Here is a 25226-nt window from a genome sequence, read left to right on the forward strand (position 1 = left end):
GGGCATCAGCCACCTGTGCGGCCGCGGGGGCAGCGGGAGGTGGCATGGAGAGGCCCGGGGTACACGCAGAGCCGGGGGGGGCGGTACGGAGAGGCGGGGGCCGGGGCGGCTCTGAGGCTCGGGGCAGCTATGAAGCTCGGGGCAGCCCCGGGGCTCGGAGCAGCCCGGGCAGCGCCGCCGGCGGGGTGCGAGGGCGGGGTCCGGCGAGCGGCCCCTCAGGCCAGCAGGGCCCCCCCGTACCCATCATGCCCCGCGCCGGAGCGCGAGCGCCGCTTTCCCGCGAATTCAGTTCAAAGGCGGGGGGTGGGGGGGGCGCGCGCCGAGAGCGCGGACCAACCAAACGCTTCCAGAACCATCCGCGCGTCACGCGGGGGCGGGGCCGGCGCCGGCCAATGGGGCGGCGCGGCGCCATCCCCGCAGCCAATGGGCGCGCGCGGGGGGCGGGCGCGCGGCGGCGGTCGGGCTCGGCGGCCGCGGCGCTGAGGGGAGCGGGGCGGAGGAGACTTGGCGGAGTTGGAGCGCGGCGCGTCCCCCCCCCGCCTCACGCACCCGCCCCGGCCGGCCCTGCCCGCCCCGCTCGCTCTCCGTCCCGCCGGGGCCCTCCCGGGGCCACCCCTATGGCTCCTCAGAAGCACGGTGGAGGAGCGGGGCCCAGCTCGGGCTCCGCTGGCGGCGCCGCCGGAGGAGGAGGTGGCGGCGGAGGAGGCGGCGGGTTCGGGGGCTCCGCCGCGGCGGCGGCTCCCGGTGGCAAATCCGGCGGTGCCGCGGGCGGCGGCGGCGGCGGAGGAGGCAGCGGGTACTCGGGCGGCTCCTCGGCCTCCTCGGCAGCGGCGGCAGCGGCAGCGGCGCTGCCCCCCGTGAAGAAGCCGAAGATGGAGCAGATCCAGGCCGACCACGACCTCTTTCTTCAGGCCTTTGAGAGTGAGTACCGGGTCGCCGGAGGAAGTGGGGGCCGAGCCGGCGGGACCGGCCCGAGCCGGCGCGGAAAGGGCGGGAGGAGGAGGGGAGGGCTGTGGGGAGCAGGGGCTTCCGGGGGTAAACACGGCCGGGGGATGGAGGGAGGGAGCGGGGCCGGGGGAGGCGGGGGCCGGCGGGTCCCGGGCGGAAGCGCGGGGAGCGGGGCCGGTGTGCGGGAGGGCGGCGAGAGGCGCCCGGGGCCCGCGGCGGAGGGCGAGGGTGTGTGTGTGTGTCTGTGTGTGTGTGCCCGCGCCCAGCGATGAACTTGGTTCTCACAGCGCTTCCCATCAGGCTTTCGGGGCGGCTGGCTCCCTTCCCTCCTCCCGCAGCCCCTGGAGGCTCTGGGCACTGAGGGGCGAGGGGGCCCTTTCCTCTCTGGCCTCCGCCGTTCGAGCCCCTTTCAGGGGCAGCACGCGATTAAGAGTTCCCTGTACTTGGTTTTTCTTTGTTTGGCAATAATTTTCACGTAGTCGAGGTTTCGCGTTGGAAATCGACCTTTGCGACCCAGGCATTCCCCTTGTGGGAGCACCACATGGGTGGAGAGTCCCCCTGAATTCGCTAGAAAGTTATTTGTGGAAATCTGGTTTAAAAGCACAGTGGACCAGTAAACTTAAATTGCACTAAAAGATTTCTGTGCAGCTGCCAGGATTTGAAGGGAATTTTTAAGGCCCTACTTGAAGACACGATCCTGTTTTGGGATTGGTGCTGTCAATGCTCACGCTTGCTGTACACGGTGACAGTGTTGGAGTTTTTGGTGTAGTGTGGAATACAGCGTGGCCCAGTCCTTGTAAGGGCGCTCTGTATTCAGTAAATACTGTGCTGCAAATGGGTCAAGTCACAGACTTGAGTTGTAAGAGCCTTTTCTCAGTGCCTGAGGTGGAAAAAATTCTTCTGGTCGTGCCTGAGTGTGTCAGACAAGGGAAGCACAGAGCTGAGCAGGTGGGGATCAGGAGGAAGCTACAGTGTAGCTGTACATACAGATATACATAATATGTTAACCCCATGTGCAAATGTCATGGGAAAACTGCAGTAAGTAAACACTGGATCAAAGAAATCCTAACACGTGTAGTACTGAATTGCATTCTTCCTGACTGTTTTTGTCCCTTTTCAAGGTCATATGCTAGGAAAAGATAAAAGATTTATTTTAAGCTTTTGCTGAGTAATACAGACTTGTGAGACATATGTCTCTCTGCAGGTTGAAGAGAGTGTTTCAGAATTTTTCCACTTGGGAAAATTAATGTTGAAGCAGCAATGTGTTGCCTTTAAATTAAATTCCACCCTTGTGAATGTGACTTAATGTTTTCATACATTAAGAAAATATAATTATGTCATGGGCTTTTTGAGACTGAAAAACATGGGATGTCTTTTCAAAGTTGTGAATACTCTGTATTTTCACTTTGTGGCAAAGTGCACGTATCTTAATTACTTTATCTTGATTTGAAAAATACGGATGTTATTGTGATAATTTGCATTAAGCAGATTTTTGCTGGCTTTCTTCAGGCTTCTAAAAGGAAATACTGTGGTCATTTTAAGAGTTTCTTCTCCAACAGTAATAACATCTCTTTAATTATGTGTTCTATAGGGTCTTACATTCATAACTGTAGAAATAAGGCTGAATCATATCTTTAAAAAGGGATAAAGGATATTAAAAACTGTCCTTTTCTACTTCTAATTACAGAATTCCACACAATAAGGTTTCCAGCTATTTGAAATAAATGTTTTGCAGTTGTATGAAAAGAAAATTTTATGTTTCTTTAGAAATAAGCTTTGTTTTCTTTATGTGGGACATGGAGGCAGAGTTACCAGCCTTAGCATGGCCATCAGTACATCGTCTATTCTCTTTTTTCTCTGCACTTGATGTGTATTAAGTCATTTATAAGCTTTTTGCTGATGTTACTTTGTGACATTGGCTTTTATTTCAGTTCAGATAAGGGAGTATTTCAGTTTAGTTTGGAATTCTTGTTAGAAATAACCTGATCAGACAAAAACCTTCTTGTCCTGATTTAATTGCTTAAAAGTAATCTGAAGGTCCTTCTCTTGGCTGTAGGCAAGTGTTGATCCTTTGGATGTTGGTTCTCAGACCTGTGTGAGATGATGCTGTGCTTTAGTGTCCATTTGGTGAACAGCTGAATTATGTTCTCTCCTTTTGCACTGAAAACAGTAGTTGCTCTACTAAAACCAGCATTAATTTCCCACCTTAGAATGATCCATAATGGATCACAGTCACCTGCCAGTCCCTGTTCTTGTTTCAGTACGTGCTGCAAGTGACCTTGGTACTTGCCAGAAGTTTAAAGCAATCAGAATCCAAATTACCTGGCTGTGTAAATTCATTGTGCTCTTTTGGTATCGTAGCAGATGTGTTCATTGACTTCGTGAGGAAAACTTACCTATATGACCATAGGTTGTGATACATTGAGGTGTTTTTCTGCCCCTTAATCATTCAAAGTCTGTAAGAAACCCATTTTGTGGAAAGTAGAGCAGAGTTTAGTTGTGACCCCTGATTTGTGGCACCTTAAACAAGAAGTTGCTTTGTGTTGTAGGGTTGGTGAAGTAACCTTGAATGTGATAACTTGGGAGTTACTTGGACATTGTGATGCTTCACTTAATGGCTTTTGTGATAATTGTTTCAAAGTAATTGCCATACTAAGATACTTTTTGTCATTCTAAGACTATTTCTGAAGGTGTAAGTTGCATTGGGTAACCTGTGTTCCTTTTTCTTAGAACCAACCCAGATATACAGATTTCTCCGTACCCGGAATCTAATAGCAGTGAGTAATTTGTTTTATCACTCCTTTACTTTGCACTTGTAGAAAATTTTAATTAAAGCATAACCATTTTCTATTTCTTTCCCCTGCAGCCAATATTTTTGCACAGAACTCTCACTTACATGTCTCACAGAAACTCCAGAACAAATATCAAAAGGTAAAATTGTTTTTGTAAAGTAATCCTAAAATGTTCACCAAGTAGCAGAAGTCCAAAAAGCAGTGGAGGGTAACATCCTGTTTTCTTTTTGAAGAACTTTAAAATGCATACTTCAGTGTACAGTTGATTTCTGAGACCTAAGAGGTTTTTTGCAATGTTAAGTGTATGTGTAGCTTTGTCCATGTGACTTCTGTGGATACTGGGAGTATTCAAATGTGGAGAGCTATCTGCAGAACCGTAACTAATTCTCCCGTGTTTGTTTTCTATTTTGGAGGAGAACTTCTTAAAAAAAACCCAAACAAAACTGTATGGCATCCCAGCTCGTGTAATCAATGGTGCTTAATCACAATCATATGAAACATTGTATTTTAAACTGTAACCTAACCAGTTGTTTTGAAAAAATCAAAACTCAAATACAAAACTATTTGCTTTGTTAATTAATTTTGAAAGAATCCAGTAATTATTTCTGTAGTTATTTTAAAAGCTGGAAAATAAAGCAAGTCTGTTTATAGTATTTTAGAAGAGCTCCAGCAAATACTTTGAAGAGGTTGCTTTGAGCTGGATGCACCTGAGAGATGAGGTTCAGTTCTGATATTGCAAAATAATCATTCCTGTCATGTGAGGTGCTGCAGCTGCCTGTCAGTGGGGCTGAAAACACAGAAACACTGCAGAGGGACAAGTGCAGTGTACATTATTTATTAACAGAATCACAAGGCCCTTCCAGTTACTTCCCCTTCACTGAAAATCCTTTGTTGGAGTTTAGAATTCTTTTGTAACCTGAACATTTAGTCTAAAATATTTTTGCACCAAAGTTCTTATTGCTTAGAAACAGTTGCTGTGGGACTTAAATACAACAAATATGTAACAAATTGTGATTGTGCAGACAACTCTAATTTATACTTCATATTTATATCTAAGGGAGGTAATATTTGCATGATCTATTGATCAATAGAATTTACATATTTTTAATTAAAGGAACTGTTTATGGCATTATTGGATCTCTTGGATTTTGTTTAATGTTCCTGCTATAAGTTTTAATGCCACAATATAACTTTTTCTTAAAACTGAATTCATGACATACAACTTCAGGCACTTAGGAGAGGAATGATCAGATTTATTGATTTTTTTTTAAACTTGAAGTTGCAGCTTGCTTTTTCTTTAAAAAGTTATCAAAACAAATTTTTTGCTTATTTTAAAGTGAGTCAGAACAAAATGTTAAGAAATTATTTTCAGGCTGTTTTGTTTTTTGTGGTTTAGTTTTGTTTGGTTTTTCTAACTAGAATTGTGCTACAGGAAATTCTTGCTTATAACTTAGATTAATTATTGATTGAAATGTGTATGTTAGCTGAAAATGTTCTGTTGGATATCTGCTATACTTGCTGGGAAGCAAGAGACAATTCTTTGCCTGTGCACTGTTATCCACTGTTCCAAATTCCAGTTGATTCAGCTGCACAGGTAATGCTTGATTTCTGTTTGAAACAGACTCATTTGTACCAGTTCCCTCAACACTTTTAGAACTCTGAGTTTAGTTGGGAGGTGTTCTAACAACAGATTGTTTCTTTCAATAGTTCTGTCAATGCTGACTCATTGAAATCATGCTTGTAATTAATTTTAAGATTAAATAAAAAGTGTGAGTATGTTTTCTTTGTAAAAACACAGTAATGCAACAGGAGTGAGTGAGCATAGTTGAAAGTGAAAAAGACAGAAAGTAATTGTGAGGTGTGTTCCCCCTGGGCTCCCTCTGCCCTTTCCATGCTCACTCAGTACTGTGGCCCTTCTCTTTCAGCCCACTTAAAACCACAGAAGTTGTAATTTAAAGGTAGTTTTGACTTAGAGAATGGTGAAAGAGTCTTAACTGGGCTTCCTGAGGGGATTAGCAGGATCCTTGTTTGCTGATCTGTGCTGGCAAATACTTACAGATATGCTCAAGACCTGAATCACTGTTTTTCATTCAACACAAGTAGTTAAGGTCTATGATCTCGTTGTTTTGGTGAAAAGGGGACTTTAAAGAAAGAAAATATCTGAACTATAGAAGATCATCCTGAGGTTTATATTAAGAAAAATCCATGTTTTGGTTTCAGAACAGTGGAAGTGTTAGTAGAGTTCTCTTGGCAAAGAAGTCTTTTCTGGAACTGCATCACCGTTTGCCTGCTTTTGTGAACTATACATATATATAAATTTATTCCCCTAGAGCTCCTAAATGTTGCCATTGTTAAATTCCTGATAATTTTGATTTCCATTTCAGTAAACAGTATCAAAAGTAAACTATAAAGAACTAATCTCTGAATTTAATAGACCTTCCTTAAAGAATAGTAACTGTGACTCCGCATCTTCTACCTCCAGCTCTATCATAGTCTGAGAAAAATGCCAGACAAATTTATCACTTGGAGGTAGGGAACTAAAACTGCATTTTTACCAGGAAATGATCTATTGATATTGCTCCACATGTTTAATACTGAGAAAGTGTTTAGAACACCTAGAATGCTTAGAGCATAGGAAAATGGTCATAGGGACTTGTTAATGGGCATGTGTCAGCCTGGGCTAAACAGGTATTGAAGTTGCTGCTTGTTGGAGAGGTGATGGGCTTTGGTCAGCTAATAGACTTTGTGTCTCTGGGTCTGTCTTCGGGTGTTAGTGTATTATTAGGCCAAATTATGGTGTTGGAAAGAAGTTAGTAACTGTTAGTAAAATTGCTTCACATACAGTATTTGGATAAAGGAATAATTATATTATTTATTGGCAAAATAATGGCATGCTATGATGTGACTTTAATACTTTGCTAATTATTACTTTTCTTGTCTGGAGTAAGAGTGGGTGGAGAAAGGAATGCACAAGATGCACATACTTGTTACACAAGTGAATGCTGTTCTTGAAAATCCTGAGTGTGAGGGATGGTTATTATAAAAACTTGATTTTGTCTGTTTTGCATGGGAGCATGGGAACATAAATAGTAATTTATTTTAAAGGAATTTCTGCTCTTACAAGTTAACTTCAAAGGCAAAAATTTTTTACTAGTTGCTATTTTTAGTTTCTTGGAAAGATTTCTTTTTTTTTTAGGAAGGCTCTCTTGTTTTGACTAACCTGAGTCTGGATTTAGCAAAGGCTGTGCCACTGTTCTTTTTGGATCAATAATGGTCACATACTAAATACAAGTTGGGTCAGATGTTAGTGTATTTTATGAAATATTGTTAACTTTCCCCCATTCTGGGATCATGTTTGTCTCTTAGCTGGTTTTTGGCTCGTATTCTGCTCATGACATACCTTTGGTCTAAATCTGTTTTAAGCAATTCCTCAGGCTGGAAAAAGCCCTCTCAACTTGCTGTTCTGCAGAACAGTGGCTGATTTTGATGAGCTGCAGCAAAGTGCACCCAGAGACATTTTTACCTTAGACTATGAAACTTTTAATAAATTGCTCTGTTCTTAACATCTCTTGTTGAAGTTGAGCACTGCAGTGTTCATTTTAACAATCCCACGTTTTAGTGTAGGTGAGTCGGTTCTTCAGTCTCATATGTGTGACTCTTGGGCTGAGTAGAGCTTTGAATCAGTGATTGTTTGCTACACAAATCATAATTGTTTTTCTCCTTGTTATGAGTGCAGCCCTGTAGTTTTTGTTGCCCAGTGTTGCTGTTTGGTCCCCATGTGATGTGTAACTCAATCATTCTCCAGCATTACGTGCTGACTGCAGACAGAGTGACATCAGTGTTTCTTCAGTCAGGGTATTTCTGTAGACAAATGCTTCCTGCTTCCCCAGAGCATGGTGTTGTTCCCTGTGCAAGAAATCCAGTGTTTGGCAATGGTTTATATTCTTCTTACTCCATTTTTCTAAGGTATAAATGTACAGGAAAGGTGCCCTCACACTCCTGTGTTGTCACTGTAGTCAAGTGCAATTCTGTGGGCATCTAGATCCAAATGTTAACTTGCCTTTAATGGAAAACGGAGAGACTGTTCTGTAACATGCTGAATAACTTCTGCTCATCAGTGAGCTTTATTTAGCAATGAACATGAAATTGTATGTATGGTAGAACAGGCTGAACATATGAGCAGGAGCAGACTGATGTCAGAATTACAGAGAGGAAAGATTTGAAGTGATTATTCTCTTTGACATTGTTGTCATTGGTTGTCATTGTGCCCTGTTTCCTCTGAGTGAGTTCCAAAGGTTGCTTCCAAATTCATTGCTCTTTGCATTGTGTCCATTTAATAGAGATGTATGGAGAAATAAGGCTTTGGGGTTTTAATTAGGCTTTTAACTCTTTTGTCCTGTAAGGTTTTGAGTGATTTTCATTATTATGCTCAAGATTGAAATAGAAATGACTGAGGGGCAGACATGTCAATTCCTGGTATGTGTAAGTGTCAGTAAAACAGGAAGATTGTCTTTGACAAAGTTGAAATGTGGTTAAACATGTTCTTTGTTAGGATTTCAATATGTTGCTGTTAAATGAAACTTCTTAGAGCAGTAGGATTACTGTTGCAAGCTCTGGGTTTAATTCCTTGTATTTTTGATACTACTTGAGAAGCAGTTGTGTCCCTTATAGCACAGGCATGATACTACATACTACATACAAAAGTATATATGTATATATATAGACAGTTTACATGGAAAATCAAGTGAAAGCTCAGGCTGAATTTTCTTGCTGTAAGCTGTGGGTATAGTGGCTGTGTAAAACTATTCTTTTTGCTTTCTCCTCACAGGAAAACATTCAAAGTAGATGACATGTTATCAAAAGTAGAGAAAATGAAGGGAGAACAAGAATCTCACAGGTACTGTCCTGCTGTATATTTATGTGTGTGGGTACAAATGAGTACATGCATGGGCTGTGAATCAGAAGTCCTTTTGACTGATAAAGTGCAAGTGATAAAGAGTCATTACTCGAAGCAAGGTAGTTGCTGCTGGAAATGTTGCTTCCAGAATCTTAAAATGTGTGTCTGTATGCTGGTCATTTAACTTGGAGAAAAGCAGTACTGGGATAAACTTTCAGTATTTGTTGTGGCATCTCTTAAAATGTGTATAGAAACCTCAAATAGGTATTTGCCTTAACTTTGTTTTTTTAAGAGAGTCAGTTATGTCAATAAGTAATCTGTGTGTGTTGGAATTAAAAGTAAAAAGGAGGTGGATTTGGGAGAATACAAAGTGTTATTGCTTGTAGTTTATGTTGTTGTATACTTCCTATTTTTAACCCGTTCTTTTCCCACAGTGTTTGCAAATTACTAGACTATTTCAGAGGCAGCTGTGCTATATACAGTGTTTCAGACTATGTAGTCTGAAACAAACTTACAAATGTTGTGTTCTAAGAGGTTTTATGGATTTATTATATATTATTTTTCTTAATTGTATTTTTCTCTATATATTGTGTTTAGTTGCTTTGTTGAAACAACATAGAGTATTGATTTGTGTGTGTTGGTTTTTGTGCTTTCAAAACTGTAAAAAATGTTTTTTAATGTGGAAAAGTAACATGGATGAATGATGCAAGTTGGTGTCGATAGAGTCCTTTGAATGCTTGTGCTGTTGGGCACTTTTGCTGGTCATCTCAGAGCTCTTGGGAATGTTTGTGTTTAAAAATAAGTGTGGAGTGTCAGATTGTATCTGCCTGAGAAGTGAAGGTGCACAAAGTTTTGTCTGGTGGGGCAGTGGGACAGATTGTTTTTTTCAATGTGTCCTTCAGGAATATGAAGTGATTTTGGGACTGTTTTTAATCTAGATTTATGAATACCTATTTCAACAGAAATATGCCCTGAATTTTACAATTTGAAATAAGATGTGTCTATGGTCAGCAGAACAGTCTAGGCTGTGGAACAAACCAGGTGCAGTTGTTATTTTGATTGCACATGTTATGAGTGATTTGGACTCGATTAAACTGATAGCCTTTATTTCTAAAGGTGCAGGTTCCCCCTTGCAAAATTCTCCTTACTGTGCCTAAAATACTTGTTGGTTTGGTTTCCTTTTAATTTACACCAAGACTGTGGTTCAGGGTGAAATTCTAGAAAATTTCCACCAAAGCTGAGCTCTGTTGCTGATGACTTTCCAACAGATGTGTTTGCCTGCCTGTGAAGGCAGGATCTCCTGTCTTCAGGCAATGTTCTTCTACTGTAGTGTTTATTTTATTTTTATTTAATGTATCAAGTCATGGAGTACACAGAATAAGTCTGTAAAGAGAAAACTGGTGTTCAGTTCTGCATCAAGTGCAATTGCTGTATCCAGGCAGTTTCCAAGTTAAGAGGATGGACTGAATCATTAGAGTTCTGTACTGAGCATCAGTGAAGTGGTTGCTGTGAGAAGAAAACACTTATTTGTTCTAACATTTCCTTTTTTATCCCCTCCTGTTTAGCTTGTCTGCTCATTTGCAACTTACATTTACTGGGTTCTTCCATAAAAATGGTATGTTTGCCAATTATTCATTCCACTGTTAATTTGTATAACACCTCTGAAATTAGTGGAGATCTGTGAGGGGAATATTTGAATGTTTTTACTCTCTGCTGTTTGGATGCAGGTTTTAATTGACTTGTTCAGCCTGTCTCATTAGTTCTAATTCAGTAGTGCTTTAGAAATGCTGTGGTGTAATTGTGATGTTAAGAAGATAAGCCTTCAGGGTTTTAGTCAAAACAGTGATTTTGAGAAATCCTTCAAGCCATCACCCATTCAAACGGAAATAGACCTTGAGGAAAGTGATTCTTTCCCAAAGAATGTGATTTTTCTGGGAGTGTGTCTTTGGTGTTTGAAGTAGCTTTAAAAAACACCACAGCCCTCAAATAGTTGGAAGATTCAGTGGCTTCTACTTTAAAGTAGAATTGTAAGAAAAAAAATTGTCAAGTTGAGTCTAGAAATGAAGGAAAGCCATGCCAATGATTATGAAAGCCACGAAAATCATATTTTAGTGACTTGAGGTCATTCCATGGTGTCCTTCAAGCACATAAGGATTTGCCTCTCAATATCAGAATATTGGATTTCCTTGACCAGAATGAAGAGTTCTGTTGCTCTGAGAGTAAAAACTGTTTTTCCATTAAAATAAGATGAAATTCCTAGATTTTTGGTTGCCATTGCTGATCACACCACTGGCAGCAGCTGCCTTGAAGATTCCAGGCTCTAGGAAATTTATTGTGCAGTCTCTGAAACAAAGTCTTATTTTCTAAGACTTTTTTTCCAAGTTTGAGAGTCCTTTAACAGCTATTGTGCATTTATTTAGCCTTACATGATATATAGGGGGGGGTGGTGTAATTTTGTTGTTTTCCTACCTGATAGCCTCTAGATCTTAAGCCCAAATTTTAGGTTTGCAAGCTGTAAAGAAAAAAAAAAAACTGGGAAAAATAATTCAGCTCCTCTGTAATTAGCATATTGTAACTGTCCTTAAATCTACCCATAACATTTTTCTCTGTTATAAAAAGGTAACAGGCTTGCTGTTTTAAATTTTAGAGATCAGCTATGCCTTTAAATCAGCCAATATGAAAATAATTAGGATATATTCTCAAGTGGAAATTTGTAGTAAGTTTGGGGAGAGTTGAAACTAAGAATGTGGTTAGAGGTCTTTGTACCTGGGATGTGCCTGTGGTTAAAAAGTAATTACAGATGGATTTATATCATTGAATAGATCTTCACTTTTTCAGAGCTTAAAATACTTTTCTGTTTAGATAAGCCATCACAAAACTCAGAGAATGAACAAAATTCTGTAACTCTGGAAGTACTGCTGGTGAAAGTTTGCCACAAGAAACGAAAGGTAAAAATGATCTGACAAATTATTAATATAATTAATAAACATTAAAGCAAAATGTTTAGCTGCTTCTAGAATATCTAAGCAACACTGCCTTATAGTGATGCTTCTGTTGAAATTAGCCTTTAAATTTAAGAACTTATGTATTCAACTTGTTTTCTATTGGACTTTGCACTGCTTTATGAGGAATGAGTTTCAAAAACCATTCAGGTCTGTTGATTGAATTCAGCCTGTACATCACATCCACTCGTGTATTTCAGCCACTTCTGGTTTTACCTCAGTTTTTGTGTGTCACATCATTAAAGTTTTCATCCTCTTGTGATGTCCAGAGGCTTAAGGAAACCAGGCAATCACAAAATTATAAAGTAGCCTGTGCCTTTCAGAGTTTAGGAGTAAAAAGGAACAAACTGTAATTGTTTCAAATTCCTCAGTCATCTGCCAACACCTCTCTTTCCTTGCTTTTTCTGTACCTGTGTTTTTTAGTTTATTTCAATTATTGCAGATTTTAGCTGCCATGAATCATAAGCAAGAAAGGGAAAGATTTGCAGTCAGAGCTGTGTGTTCTGTGTTCTTTCCTAATGCTAGGCTGATTTGGTTTTTAAGAATTAATACTGTTTCTATCCAATTCTGTTAATTATTGTAGTATGGATAAATGTAGTGAGATCAGGAGGTGCTAATGGTTATTCCAAATGTTTTCCTGCAAATTTCATATTTAGGCCATCTTGTCTTGTTTTCCCAACTCTACACAATGTTCAATGATCTCTTTGAGAGGTAATTGAATATAAAAAATCCTAGGTAAGTGGTTCTTTATCTCACAGATAGCACAAAATGCACTTTGAAATATTGCAAGGAGAAGATAGAAAGCCTTTGAAAAAATATATATATAACCAAAACATTTAATTTCTTCAGGTAAACAGAATTAAATTAGTATTAATGACTGTTCTACAATCTTTTTAAGTGCCTCATGTTAATGTTATTTTATTCACATAGAGAAAGATGTCTGCTGCCAGAAAGGGATATAGAATGCCAGTTTTATTTGCACTTAAAAATATCTGGGTTTGCATTTAAAATCTGGGATTGTTCCAGGTTTTTTATTTATATCTGTTACAAGACTTATTATGAGGCTTATTTTCAAAAGTTGGCAGAACAAATGCAGTTTAGAAATGGCATCAATTTAAATACTTAATGTCTTTACTTTGAAATCTAAAAACCTGAACCTTTTCTTTCTTGTTTTGCTGCAGGATGTCAGTTGTCCAATAAGACAGGTTCCTACAGGTAAAAAGCAGGTGCCTTTAAACCCAGACCTCAGCCAAATAAAACCAGGCAACTTCCCATCACTTGCAGTTTCCAGTAATGAGTTTGAACCAAGCAACAGCCATATGGTGAAGTCTTACTCATTGTTATTCAGAGTCACTCGCCCAGGAAGGAGAGAATTTAATGGACTGATCAACGGTGAAACGAATGAAAACATTGGTGAGTTCAGCCTTGAAATCTGCTTTTTAAATCTGAGGGTTTATTTGTGGGCACGTGTGGAGGTGACTGGATGAGCAGTGTGGGTCACACTAACAAGGGCCAGGAGTAACTGAGTGATTGAGCTTTTATTTGTTTGCAGTCTCTTCTGAGATGGGGCTGAAAGTCAGCTGCTAGCTGGAAATTGTGCTTCTGGTTTTGTGTGAATTTAACACCACTTGTTACTGACGTGGTGCTGAAGGTGGGAGGCAGCACTGCTGGAGTTGAACAGTGCAAGAGGGCCCTGTGGTCACTGAGACTGTCCTCATTCCTCCACCAGCACTGGTCACTCCTGACTCACTGAGGGTGCTGTCAGTGTTTCTCAGCAAAACTAAATGACAAGAATTTTTAAAAATTTTTTTAAATTTTTAAAAGTTATTTTCTTAATCTTGTTGAGAAGTGTTACAACACAAATGTTGCAGCTTGGAGAGTACATGTAGAATGAAAAACTTTATTTCTCACTATTTTATAGCCACAAGAGGAGGAAGATCAGATCCCAAATTCTTATGCTGACAGAATAATACAATGAAATTATAAATATACGAGAGCACACCTAAAATATGATTACTGTTAAGCTAAGTGGTCTTTTATTGCATTGTCCTTCTCTATTGTATGGCACAATCAATAGCCAGTTATATTTGTGAGTGCACAGAGACTGTTGGATCTTTTGAGTCTGTGCTTATGTAATGATTGAATACCATATTTCTTATGTGCAGATGTCAATGAGGAGCTTCCAGCTAGAAGAAAAAGAAATTCTTCAAATCGTGAAGATGGGGAAAAGACATTTGTAGCACAAATGACTGTATTTGATAAAAACAGGTAATATTGTAAAAACAAATGTAGCTTCTATTAATCATTCTATTAATCATTTTTAATCATCATAATATTAGAAATTTGATAATAAGCTTAGTATCTTCCTTGTTACAGTGTATATTGTCTTTGGCTGCATTTTAGTTGTTATTTACAAAAAGAACTTATGCTTATGTTTTTTTTAAAAAAACCCTACAGGTTTCATAACACATTTTATACTGAGACCTATTCAGTGACTACTGTAAATAATTCCCATCTGTGAACTTGAATATTGTCCTGGCAGTTTGCATCTGTTTGTCTGTTCCTTGCCAGTTTTTGACCTAAATTCTCTGGTTCTGTTCAAGATCAATGACAGCATAATTAAAAAGTTAAACAAAGAAAAGATCTCTGAAATACACTTTCTGCTGACACTTTGTTGAGTGCCATAATTTTTCCCATGCCCAGAGTGTTGCTGGTGTAGTCACAGGTCTCATTCTGCTGACAGCTACAGAAGACATCAGTTCCCATTACTAGAGGACAGTCAAACAAGTAGTTAAAATTATAACAGGCCTACTCTGTCATGTAGTTTAATTATTTATTATCATGATACTACTTAATGTATTTCAAGGAAGGTGGAGTGTGGTGAGCTCACGTGTCAATAGCTTAGAGCACTCTAGATCCAGTTAAAAAGATAAGGACCAGACCATTTCCTGGGTAGACATTTTGGTTGTTTGTGCTGCAAAGGATCATAGTGCCAACAGGCAAAATACAGTACATGAAAATAAGGGTTCTTTCCATGGAAAATGCAGGTCTCAGGCAGAGGTAGGTATTTACAAAAATGGAGCTTGAAGAAAAACTCCAACTAATTCTGACAAAATGGTTGTTTATCCAAATAGGGTTTTAGAAGTATATTTTGAGAAGAATTTTGAAGAAATGTCCTTTTCTAATCTGTATCTTGGAAGTCTTGACAGTATTTTGTTATTTTCTATTACTTAATTCCACTGGATAACTTCAATATGCTTAGCAACATATGAACCATTAGATGTTTTTGTAGTGATGATAAGCAAGGACATTCTCAGACATGCTGTTGTATAAATGAGACTGATTTGCAGCAGAACCAAGTCATGCATAAAATGTATATATTTTATATATTTTTGGTTTAGTCTTTAACATTTTTCTTTGTTATGGATGATGTTTGCCTAAGATTTAGACCTAGTCAAAAAAATTTACCTGAAAATATGTCTTTAGATTCATGGAAATTTAATTCCTGTGAAATAGTGTATTTTAATAGACAAACAATAGAAGAGCCTTTTTACACATAATCCATATTTTGTCTTGACAGACGCTTGCAACTTCTGGATGGGGAATATGAAGTGGCCATGCAGGAAATGGAAGAGTGTCCCATTAGCAAGAAAAGAGCAACATGGGAAACGATTCTGGATGGGAAGGTATGGATTGTTTTAGTGGCCAAGAAGCCAGGAAATAATTCCTTTGGGAATGTATGGACATATATTTTAATTTAGCTCTCAATTTAGATAGCTTTGGCTACACTGAATCATTAATACAAGCAGATGTCAACTACTGTAAGTATGGCAGCTGAGACTTCTGAATTCCTGACCTAGAAAATCAGGCAGTTTGAATGCTATTCTAACAAGTTAGATGTATCTAAAAGGAGCAAACATCAGAATATTTAATGGGAAGAAAGAGGAACCCAGACAGGTGTGATCTTAGGTACATAAGAGAAAGCTGATAAAATGGTGAAAAGAAGAGTGTGTATGAGTGTAGGAGGAAGGGTTGAGCAGAGAGAAGTTGTTAACTGAGGTGAATCAACACTCAGTGATGCAGTGATTGTGTGTACTTACACAGTCATGCTCACATGTCCTGGAAGAGTGTGAGTTGTAAGTGATTGCAGAGAAGAACATGAAGATTCCAGATGGTTGCAAAGTATTTGTGTCTCAACATGATCATATAATTATGAAAAAAGCAGAGATGATCCAAATTATATAGTAAAAGTACAGTTATAAGCTCAACTATCCTGATCAGCCTCTACCTGCAATAAATAAATTACATAAATTACACAGTTTATGTTCTGTGAATATATTCTCCTGATTGTTTTTATGAAGACACTTAATTCTGCTGTGTTTTTTTCCTCGCCCCCCCTCTGCAGAGGTTGCCTCCATTTGAAACATTTTCTCAGGGACCTACACTTCAGTTTACTCTTCGTTGGACAGGAGACACAAATGATAAGTCTACAGCTCCTATAGCTAAGCCTCTTGCAACACGAAATTCTGAGAGCCTCCCTCAAGAAAACAAGCCCAATTCTGTTAAACCTACTCAGACTATAGGTAAGCAAACTTTGGTTTTGCTGCTGAATAATCATCTGCTCAACCCTTGTGTGCTTAGGGCTCACTGGTGCAGCTGCTTCAGGTTGTTCTCAGCAGGAAAAAGCAAAACTAAGTGGGCTTTGTTGTATCCCATATTTTGTCATTTTGTTAAGGTTAAAAGCTATACATCAGGACAATATTGAAGTGATTGTATACAATGCTCATAAAGCCTGCTGTGAAATACATTGGGGAAAATCCATCACTAGGATTTCTGAGATTGTCTGGTTTGCCCTAGTCAATCAGTGTTCTGTAAGTTTCTGGGTTTATAGGTGCCCTACTTTCAGGTGGAATAGAGTTAATTTTCTTCTCAGCGGCTGCTTTAGTGCTGTGTTTTGGATTTAGGATGAGAATAATGTTGATAACACTGATGCTTTAGTTGTTGCTAAGCAGTGTTTAGACTAAGTCAAGGACTTTGCAGCTTCTCACACTACCCCACTATCAAAGAGGCCAGATGACACAAGGGGCTGGGAGGAGACACAGCTGGGATAGACTGGCCAGAGGGATATTCCGAGGATGGCTTCATGCTCAGTATAGAAACTAGAAGGAAAATTGGCTTAGATGCCATCTTTACTTTGTCTCACACCCAGTTGTTTGTGACTTTGTGTTACAACCTTGTGTTGGCAAGTGAAGCTCAAGGACATCTGGAAAACTTGTACAGAGAACAACAGGTTGCACCTGCTGTTTCAACACCTACAAATACACCTAGACTGTGGATTTCTCTTTACTTCCTTGTACTAGGCTTCCTTGTATTTTAGAGTTTCTTGGAGACCTGTATTGTAATTTGTTAGGCAGGTTTTATGCTCAGACTTGCAAAAGAAATGAGAGTTGAGTTGACAAACTCCAGAAGGTGTGTGGTAGTTTACTGTAACAAATGTAGAGTAGGAACGTGGCAAGACTGCATTGCCAGTGTAACCAGGAACCCATTTTTTTCTTCCATCAGAAAAACTAAATGTTCCAGTAAATTGATAAAGTTACAGCCAGAGCAACCTTCCAAAATAGAACAGCCAACTCTTATGCACAAATGTATTGTAGTGTAATGTGCAGCATTGTAGGGTATTTGTTATGGTTGTGCTGTTTGCAGTGTCTGAATACCATGAGAGTGAAAACTACAAAAGTTCTATCAGATATTCTGATCAAGATCCAGTTCATCTTTCCCAATGGGACATAAATTTGGTGTTGTCATTTTACTTTGGCATATTTCCCAAGGCAGACCACTGAAATAAAGACATCAAAGACTTTCTAAATATGGCAGCTTTAACTTTGCTGTAATTACAAAGTTCTGAAAGTAACTGAGCCATGGAATTGGGATTTCTCTGATGTGGTGCAGGCTAAAGTGTCAGGCTTCCTCTCTTTCATACAGACAGAAAATAAAATTTCCTTTCTTCTCCAAAATATTAAATATAAAATAAGTGCATCTTCTACAAGTTAGGTCAGTAGAGCTGAGCCTTGTTTTCCCATCTTTATCACCATTCAGAAGCAAGTAGGGTCATTGCTTGGTTTCTCTTGAGGGCAGATTTATAAACCTGCTTAGTTCTGTGGGGTTTCTCGTTAGCTGTGTGAAATCAAATACTGTTATAGATTAAAGTGTATGGAAGAGACTCAGAAGCAACTAAGCAGTGCCATTACACATGCAAACAGTGTTCAAGGGTTAAAGTTTCAGTTAAATATTTTGTGTGTTTACTTATATTTCTGCTGCCTGTTAAGAGACTTGTGGAACTTCTGAAATTGAATTTAAGTGATGTATTTGAATGCAGCAATATGAAAGCAGGGATAGCTTTTATGTCCCAGCTTTTAGCCATACATAAAGAATTCTCTGCTGAAATGGAGTAAGAAAAATGTTGCTTTTTACCTGAGCATTTTAAAGTTCTCTGAATGATTCTTCAGCTCGTGGGATAATCTTGTGTTGGAAGTGGGTTTGCCTGTAGGTTTGTGAAGGAAACTGAGCATCCAGACTTCCTTGTTGCTGGTAGGAGCTACTTATGTCCAAGGACATTCAAGTATCCTGTTTCCTTCAGCAGCAGTGCCCTTCTCAGGACTTCCATAGTTGGGTAAGAAACAATGTTTGTCTGTTCCTGTGCACCAAAGAAACGTGTGTCTATATGTGGGTTTTTTTCAGCTGTGAAAGAATCTTTGCCTACAGACCTTCAGACAAGAAAAGAGAGAGATGTTTTAAATGAACCTCGACAGAAGTTGCGAATATTTTACCAGGTATTAGAAATAATCATTAAAGGGAAAAACTAGAATTGAAATATTGTGTGGGATTAAAATGTTTGCTTGGGAGCTGGGTGGAAATTTCCATTTGCCCTTTTTGTGGATGCCTTAAAGAGTCTCAGATTCACAGACTGAAAGCCATTCCACAGACTCCTCTTTATGGAGGTATTCTAGAAAACTAATCTTCTTGGGGACACATCTGATGTTCTGAAAGATCAAGGGCATTCCTTGTTAGACTTCTGGAGGGGGACAGGTGGGTCTCCAATGGGAAACAAAATTCTTGACATACCATTGTTTCAGTACACTGAGCTCATATAGTGTTCCCAAAATCTAACTGCTTCTGTGGAGGTCTCCTGTAACAACATCCAGCTTGGTTTTGGGGGTTGGAAGTTAATGAATGAAACCCATTTGGTGCTAATTTTGCTCTGCCTGTTCTTTGTTTGCACCAGTTCCTTTACAACAATAACACAAGGCAGCAGACCGAGGCCCGCGATGACTTGCACTGCCCCTGGTGCACACTGAACTGTCGGAAACTCTACAGTTTACTCAAACATCTGAAACTCTGCCACAGCAGATTTATATTTAATTATGTTGTAAGTAACCATTTTGTAGTTCAGCACTATAAAACTCTGTACAGTCTGTCACAGATGCTACAAAGACAGGGATTCTGTTTCCAGCTTAGGAAGTTGTAGGGCTGTATCTACAGGTTAGAAGCTGCTTTCTGTGAATGTTTGTGTGTTACATGGAGGGGAAATACTGTCTTTGTTTCAATATATATATATTAAATAATGCTGACCACTGGAGGCTGAATTCTAAATGTAGCTGCTGTTTTTGCATCAATGTGTTCTTTGATGTGGAAAGCAATGTAATTGTATTTGGTTGGAAGTCTCTTGAAGCTCTAGGAAATCTAGAAATGTTCTTACTAGCAGTCTTTTGCTGATACTTTACTTAATTTTATAACTAGTTTTGAGTGGTTTTATACAAAACAGTAAAATGGTACAGAGCAAGGAAGCTTTAGTGTAATTTGCTTCTAGAGGTTAAAAATTATTTGGGTGTTGTGAAAGGAAACTTACAGCTGTATCAGGTTATTGAGAAGTAATATTTAAGGTATTCAGAATTTAAAGGTCACTTGTTTAAACGTCTTGATGCATTGTCATTACTGTCTGCTGAGTATTTGATCTGTGCTGCAGTATCATCCAAAAGGTGCTCGGATAGACGTGTCCATCAATGAGTGCTACGATGGCTCCTACGCCGGGAACCCGCAGGACATCCATCGCCAGCCCGGCTTCGCCTTCAGCCGCAACGGGCCCGTCAAGAGGACTCCCATCACTCACATCCTGGTGTGCAGGTAGGAGCTGGCAAACAAGCTCTGTGTGGGTCACAGAATCAACTAGGCTGGAAAAGACCTTGGAGATCAAGTCCAACCTATGACCTAACACCACCTTAGCAACTAATCCTTGGCACTGAGTGCCATATCCAGTCTTTTTTAAACACCTCCAGGTCTGGTGACTCCACCACTTTCCTGGGCAGCCCATTCCAATGCCCAACAACTCTTTCTGTAAAGAATCTTTTGGCCTATAAACGAGATTTCTGATACCTGGGGATTTGTGAATCTGCAGGTGGACATACACAGTGCTAGATTTCACTGTTATGACTAAATAAAATGTAACTGAAGGAGGATAACATCACCCATGATTTTTCTACGTCTTTCCAATTGAGATATCCATTCATAACAATGTAGCTCTCTTTAACTGCCTTACCCTAAAACTTTTCTTCCCCAAAAGGTGACGTTGGAGGGTTGGATCAGGAGCTCTTGTGTAATCAGTGGCAGTTGTCAATATTTGCCTCTGTGATGTGCTGGTGACAGCAGTGAGCTCTCCCTTGCAGGCCCAAGCGCACGAAAGCGAGCATGTCGGAGTTCCTGGAGTCGGAGGACGGCGAGGTGGAGCAGCAGCGCACGTACAGCAGCGGCCACAACCGCCTCTACTTCCACAGCGACACCTGCCTGCCCCTGCGCCCCCAGGAGATGGAGGTGGACAGTGAGGACGAGAAGGACCCGGAATGGCTGAGGGAGAAAACCATTACTGTAATTATTCCCTTTGTACAAAGTTGTTTTAAGCAGATTGGGGTTTTTAAAAGATGATCTGCAGTTCTTTTAGGGAACAGTTGTGAAAATCCTGCATTTTGGGAGCAGAAAATTTTGCTGAACTACTGTTGATGGAAATTCGGAAATTCCTGGAATCAAAGTTTGTTTTTTCAAGTATGCATTCAGTTTGCAGTGTTAGTTCAGTCCCCTTGAGTTTGAACAAGTTTTCATTGTTTGTGGCTACTTTTCTCCTTCAAAGAGGAGATGCTGGAACCAGGAGCACACAGTTTGGGCTGTATATAATAAGAATATTGTTTATCATCAAAAGTCTCTACATCAAATGACATTTTTCTAACTTATTTGACTGCAGAGCCTGAATTGTCTATATATATTTTTGTGTGTAAGTTGAATTTTGGGTATGCTCTCACTACTTGGCAGCAGATACACAGTTCTGATGGATGTGTTTGTTTCTTTTCCTATCCTTCCTCCCAATCTCCAGCAAATTGAAGAATTTTCTGATGTGAACGAAGGAGAGAAAGAAGTGATGAAATTATGGAATCTTCATGTTATGAAGCACGGGTATGTTACTGTGCTTAGTTTTGATACAAATAGATTATAATATAGATTTGGTTGATCGTTTTGCATTGTAATTCACTAAATACTTAAAATTCAATTGGCTCAGCTGTTTAGGAAAGGGTCATTAAAGGATAATTTGTAATAAGCTTTTGAGAGTTTAGGCTTTTAAAGAAGTTGTGCCTAGTAGCATTTGGGCTTTGAAAAGAAAAAATATTGGACTGTGTAACAGCTGCTCTCTACAGTTATATTGATAAATCATGTTGTACAGTATCTTTGTTTTTGAAAGCGTTCTGCTTGCATAATGATGGCTTTCTTATTTGACAGGTTTATTGCTGACAATCAAATGAATCATGCCTGTATGCTATTTGTTGAAAATTATGGACAAAAAATCATTAAGAAGAACTTGTGTCGAAACTTTATGCTCCACCTGGTCAGCATGCATGACTTTAACCTCATCAGCATCATGTCCATAGACAAAGCTGTGGCCAGGCTCCGAGAGATGCAGCAGAAGTTGGAGAAAGGAGAATTGGCGTCCCCGACGGACGAGGATTCTTCCGAGGAACAAAGTGGGACAGCAAATGGATACAGTGAAAATACCATGAGAGAGAGGATTTCAGAGGTGGAAAGCATCTCAGGTGTCACGAAACAGAGCAAGAAGCAGAAGCTCTGAAGTCAAAAGTCAATTGTCATTCAACGGACAAGCATTGAAGTGACGTTCTAGGGTGCATGAGCTCTATAAAGAATTACACACAGAAATACAGAGATTCCAAACAGGCACTGCTGGATGGAAATAAATGATTTCAACAAGGATATTGTTTAAACAGGGTTTTTATTCAGTTACTTATGCAAGTATTACATGTATATTGGTTTTGGTGATGTAATGACAATATTCTAAGAGTTTGAGCATGAAGAGCAATATAAAAATCTTTTTGTAATTTTAGTAATTAGTGTCTTAAGAACTTTATGGAATTTACATAATTTAAGTATATGTAAAACCGTTTTTTATATTAAGATTTTTGCATCTGTATCTGGCTGTTTTTCCTACCATGAATTTGTGAAACATTAGGGAAAGGGGATTGGGATACAGTTTCTGCTTTTCTTATTTAGAAATTCTCCAGTTAGCTTTTTGTGAAAATAACGTCTGACTATTTACAGTTTAACCTTGATCCTTGTATTTGAAATCATTTATCAATTGATCATAAATTACCAATCAATTTTTTTTACACTAAAAATTATCAGAGTTGGCAAACTTAGCACTTCCTTTGTCTCGTGCCTGTTTGGAAAGATCTTGGCTTTTCACGTTCCAGACACAGTGAAGTACCACCTTGGCTTTTTGAGGTTTAACCAGCAGTTTGGGTTTCGTGGATAATTCTGATGTATTGATCGCCCAGTGTACCATTTTAAACTTGAACATTTAGCTCCTTTATATTTTTATTACATATCTACACAGCTACAGAGAGGGTTTGGGTGCAGCCCCCTGTGCCTGGGGTCGCCCACCCTGGGTGCCATGCTAAGGCTGGAGCCTCGTGTCCGTCTGCAGGCGCTGCGCCGCCAACTGCCCGCAAAGTTCTCGCCTCAGCACAGACTGCAAGGCCAGGCCCTGGGCTTAGCTTTGGCTTTCGAGATGCCACTCTTGAGGGAAAAATGCACTGTAAAATTGGACCAGAAAATGTGTTGCACTTCTTATGTAAGTATTCTGTGATGTATTGTATTCAATACAGATACTAAGATGCTGACTAAACTATATTTGAGCAGTTTTGCACTGCTGTTAACACATTTTATGCATACGTTTACAGATTTTTTCCAATGGAAAGTGGTTTCACTACTGGTACAGTATCAGCACCGAAGGGTTTTATTCCAGCAAGCACTGTGGTTGAGTGACATCACCTCAATTTTTTATTATCCTTAAAATATTTCATTTTTCATATTCTTTATTTATAAAGGAACAATGCTGCTGTAAATACAGGTATTTTTTTGTTTTTTATTTCATTCCATCACCATGAAATGCAGTTCCCTATTTGTTGAAGGGGTATATAAGCTTTCTAATGGTGTCTTCAGAAATTTATAAAATGTAAATACTGATTTTGATGGTCCTTAAGATGTGTTTAACTGTGAGACTATTTAACTAATGGTGTGGATGTGATTTGTCATCCAGTATTAAGTTCTTAGTCACTGATTTTGTGTACAAAATAGGAAAGAGGGAAACTGCAGCTTTTCATTGCAAAATCCTTGAATTGCCAGCTCTCTTGAGTTTTAGCAAACTCTAATTATGCCTCTGGATAGTACATCATGCATTTCTCTCTGGCTTTAATTTGCTAAAGCTGTGCACATATGTAAAAAATAGATTATTTTAGGGGAGATGTAGTTCTAGAATTATTGCTTATGTCATTTCTTAAGCAGTTATGCTCTTAATGCTTAAAAGAAGGCTAGCATTGTTTGCACAAAAAGTTGGTGATCCCCCCAAAAATAGTAATGAAATTACTTCTGTCAAGTAAACTTTGTATGTCATGTCAATTTATAATAAAAGCTGAAAAAATCCCCTTGTTTTCTATTTATAAAGATGCATTTTCTATTTGTACCTTTGGAGATGCCATGTAAGCTGGTTAAAAAGAATTTGAACGGTACAGTAGATGTAAAAACAAAAGATACCCAACCCCCCAAAAAAACCTCAAAACAAGTTCAGCTGTTTAAATGAACCATTGTTTTTCATTAAATGTTTTACTTGAAATCAGCTTTTGTACAAGAAGTTCAGTAATACAAAATCTGCCATGATGGGTGTCCAGTCATTCCTGTGCAGACACCTCAAGCAGCACCTCTGTGAACTCCCTTCTGCATGGCTCAAAATTTGGATGTGCTCTGCTTTGTCAAATTGTTACAGTTCTATTTAAGGTATCTCCATAAATCTCCAGGGCTTTAGCCAGATTATAATAACTTTCATTCTCCTTTCTTGGGTAGGACTTGAATACCTGAGAAGGGTTTAAGTTGTGCTTTACTGTACAGAACTGTAATTTTTAGAGTGCAAATGAAACATTATTTGTGTTGTCAGTTACAGAATGAAGATTTGTGTTGTTTTTACATGCAAGTGGTTAATTTTTCAGAAATTTTAGAGTATTTGGCTTAAATGGAGTAAAGTTTAAATAAGTATCAGTTTAAATCCCATTTCTCTGGGACTGCAGAGGATGGATGCTCCAGGTACTGTGGGACAAGTCAGGAACTGACTGTGGAATGGCACACACTGGAAACCTTGTTGCATGTTAGGATTCAGATCCTGAAATGCAGGTTGTGCCAGCTGGGCTCTACAAACTGGACCTCAGGCTGCAGTTGGGCAGTGCGTTCTTGTCTTTAATCTTGTCTGGGTTCTCCTGATCTGGCCTTCAGTGTGCTCCTGGCAGATTTTAATGATGTTTGGTACTTGGTGATCACAACAGGTTTGTGAACCCCAACCTGGAACCTAGTATGATTTGAATTTTTAATTCAGTGCATTAAACACTATATTCAAAAGTGGTAGATGAATTGTTAACCTTCAGTGTACATTGCCTGGAGTGTGTCTTGAATGTAGCCCTTGAATTTTAGGGGTGGGGTAAAAATTCACTGCCTGGAATGAAGCAGTTGCCCATGATTTGAAGTGTTCTGATTATTTATCTGATCAACAAAACAAAACTCCCAATCCTTACAATCCCCCAGACCAGAAATTTAGTTTTACCTCTGGGAATACAGGAGGCATTCTGTGAGGGCAATTTTGACAGTGTTGTTCCAAGCAAAAAAGCCTTTTTTCAGTTCCATGCCAAGTCAGTTACCAAAATGGGAGTGTAAAAACTTCTTAGAATGGACTTTATTGAATTCCCCAGTGCTGACCGTTCAGCCGTCTTTACCAGAGACTTTTTGGGCACAGTTTGAATAAAGGACTTTATTAGTAACTCCTGCTTGCAGGGCGCTGCCGGAGCTCTTCGCTGCACGGGGGATGCCCGCAGAAGCCGCCCTGCCGCGCTCCGCCCCTGCTGCGAGTCCGCCCCTTGCCGCTGTGAGTCTCCATTGGGACAAGCCCCCCACCCACGGCCCTGTTACCTGCAGTCCTGCTCGCCCCTGCCGCCC

The 25226-nt window shown here is 39.7% G+C and overlaps 1 protein-coding gene across 1 annotated transcript; it reads left to right on the forward strand.

Annotated features, from left to right (window-relative positions):
* The first annotated feature begins 608 nt into the window (after nucleotides 1-608).
* On the forward strand, nucleotides 609-24281 carry SUZ12 (SUZ12 polycomb repressive complex 2 subunit). Its single transcript, XM_063175586.1, has 16 exons — nucleotides 609-921; nucleotides 3679-3725; nucleotides 3815-3879; nucleotides 8569-8637; nucleotides 10203-10252; nucleotides 11500-11585; nucleotides 12821-13052; nucleotides 13805-13907; nucleotides 15220-15325; nucleotides 16045-16222; nucleotides 18378-18469; nucleotides 18922-19065; nucleotides 19663-19820; nucleotides 20360-20558; nucleotides 21058-21137; nucleotides 21459-24281. Exons 1-16 carry the CDS (start codon nucleotides 618-620, stop codon nucleotides 21802-21804), a joined length of 2259 nt encoding a protein of 752 aa, XP_063031656.1. The 5' UTR covers nucleotides 609-617; the 3' UTR covers nucleotides 21805-24281.
* The last annotated feature ends 945 nt before the right edge of the window (nucleotides 24282-25226 follow it).

The sequence above is a fragment of the Melospiza melodia genome, chromosome 24, assembly GCF_035770615.1.
Source record: "Melospiza melodia melodia isolate bMelMel2 chromosome 24, bMelMel2.pri, whole genome shotgun sequence".
In the NCBI taxonomy this organism is placed as follows: Eukaryota; Metazoa; Chordata; class Aves; order Passeriformes; family Passerellidae; genus Melospiza; species Melospiza melodia.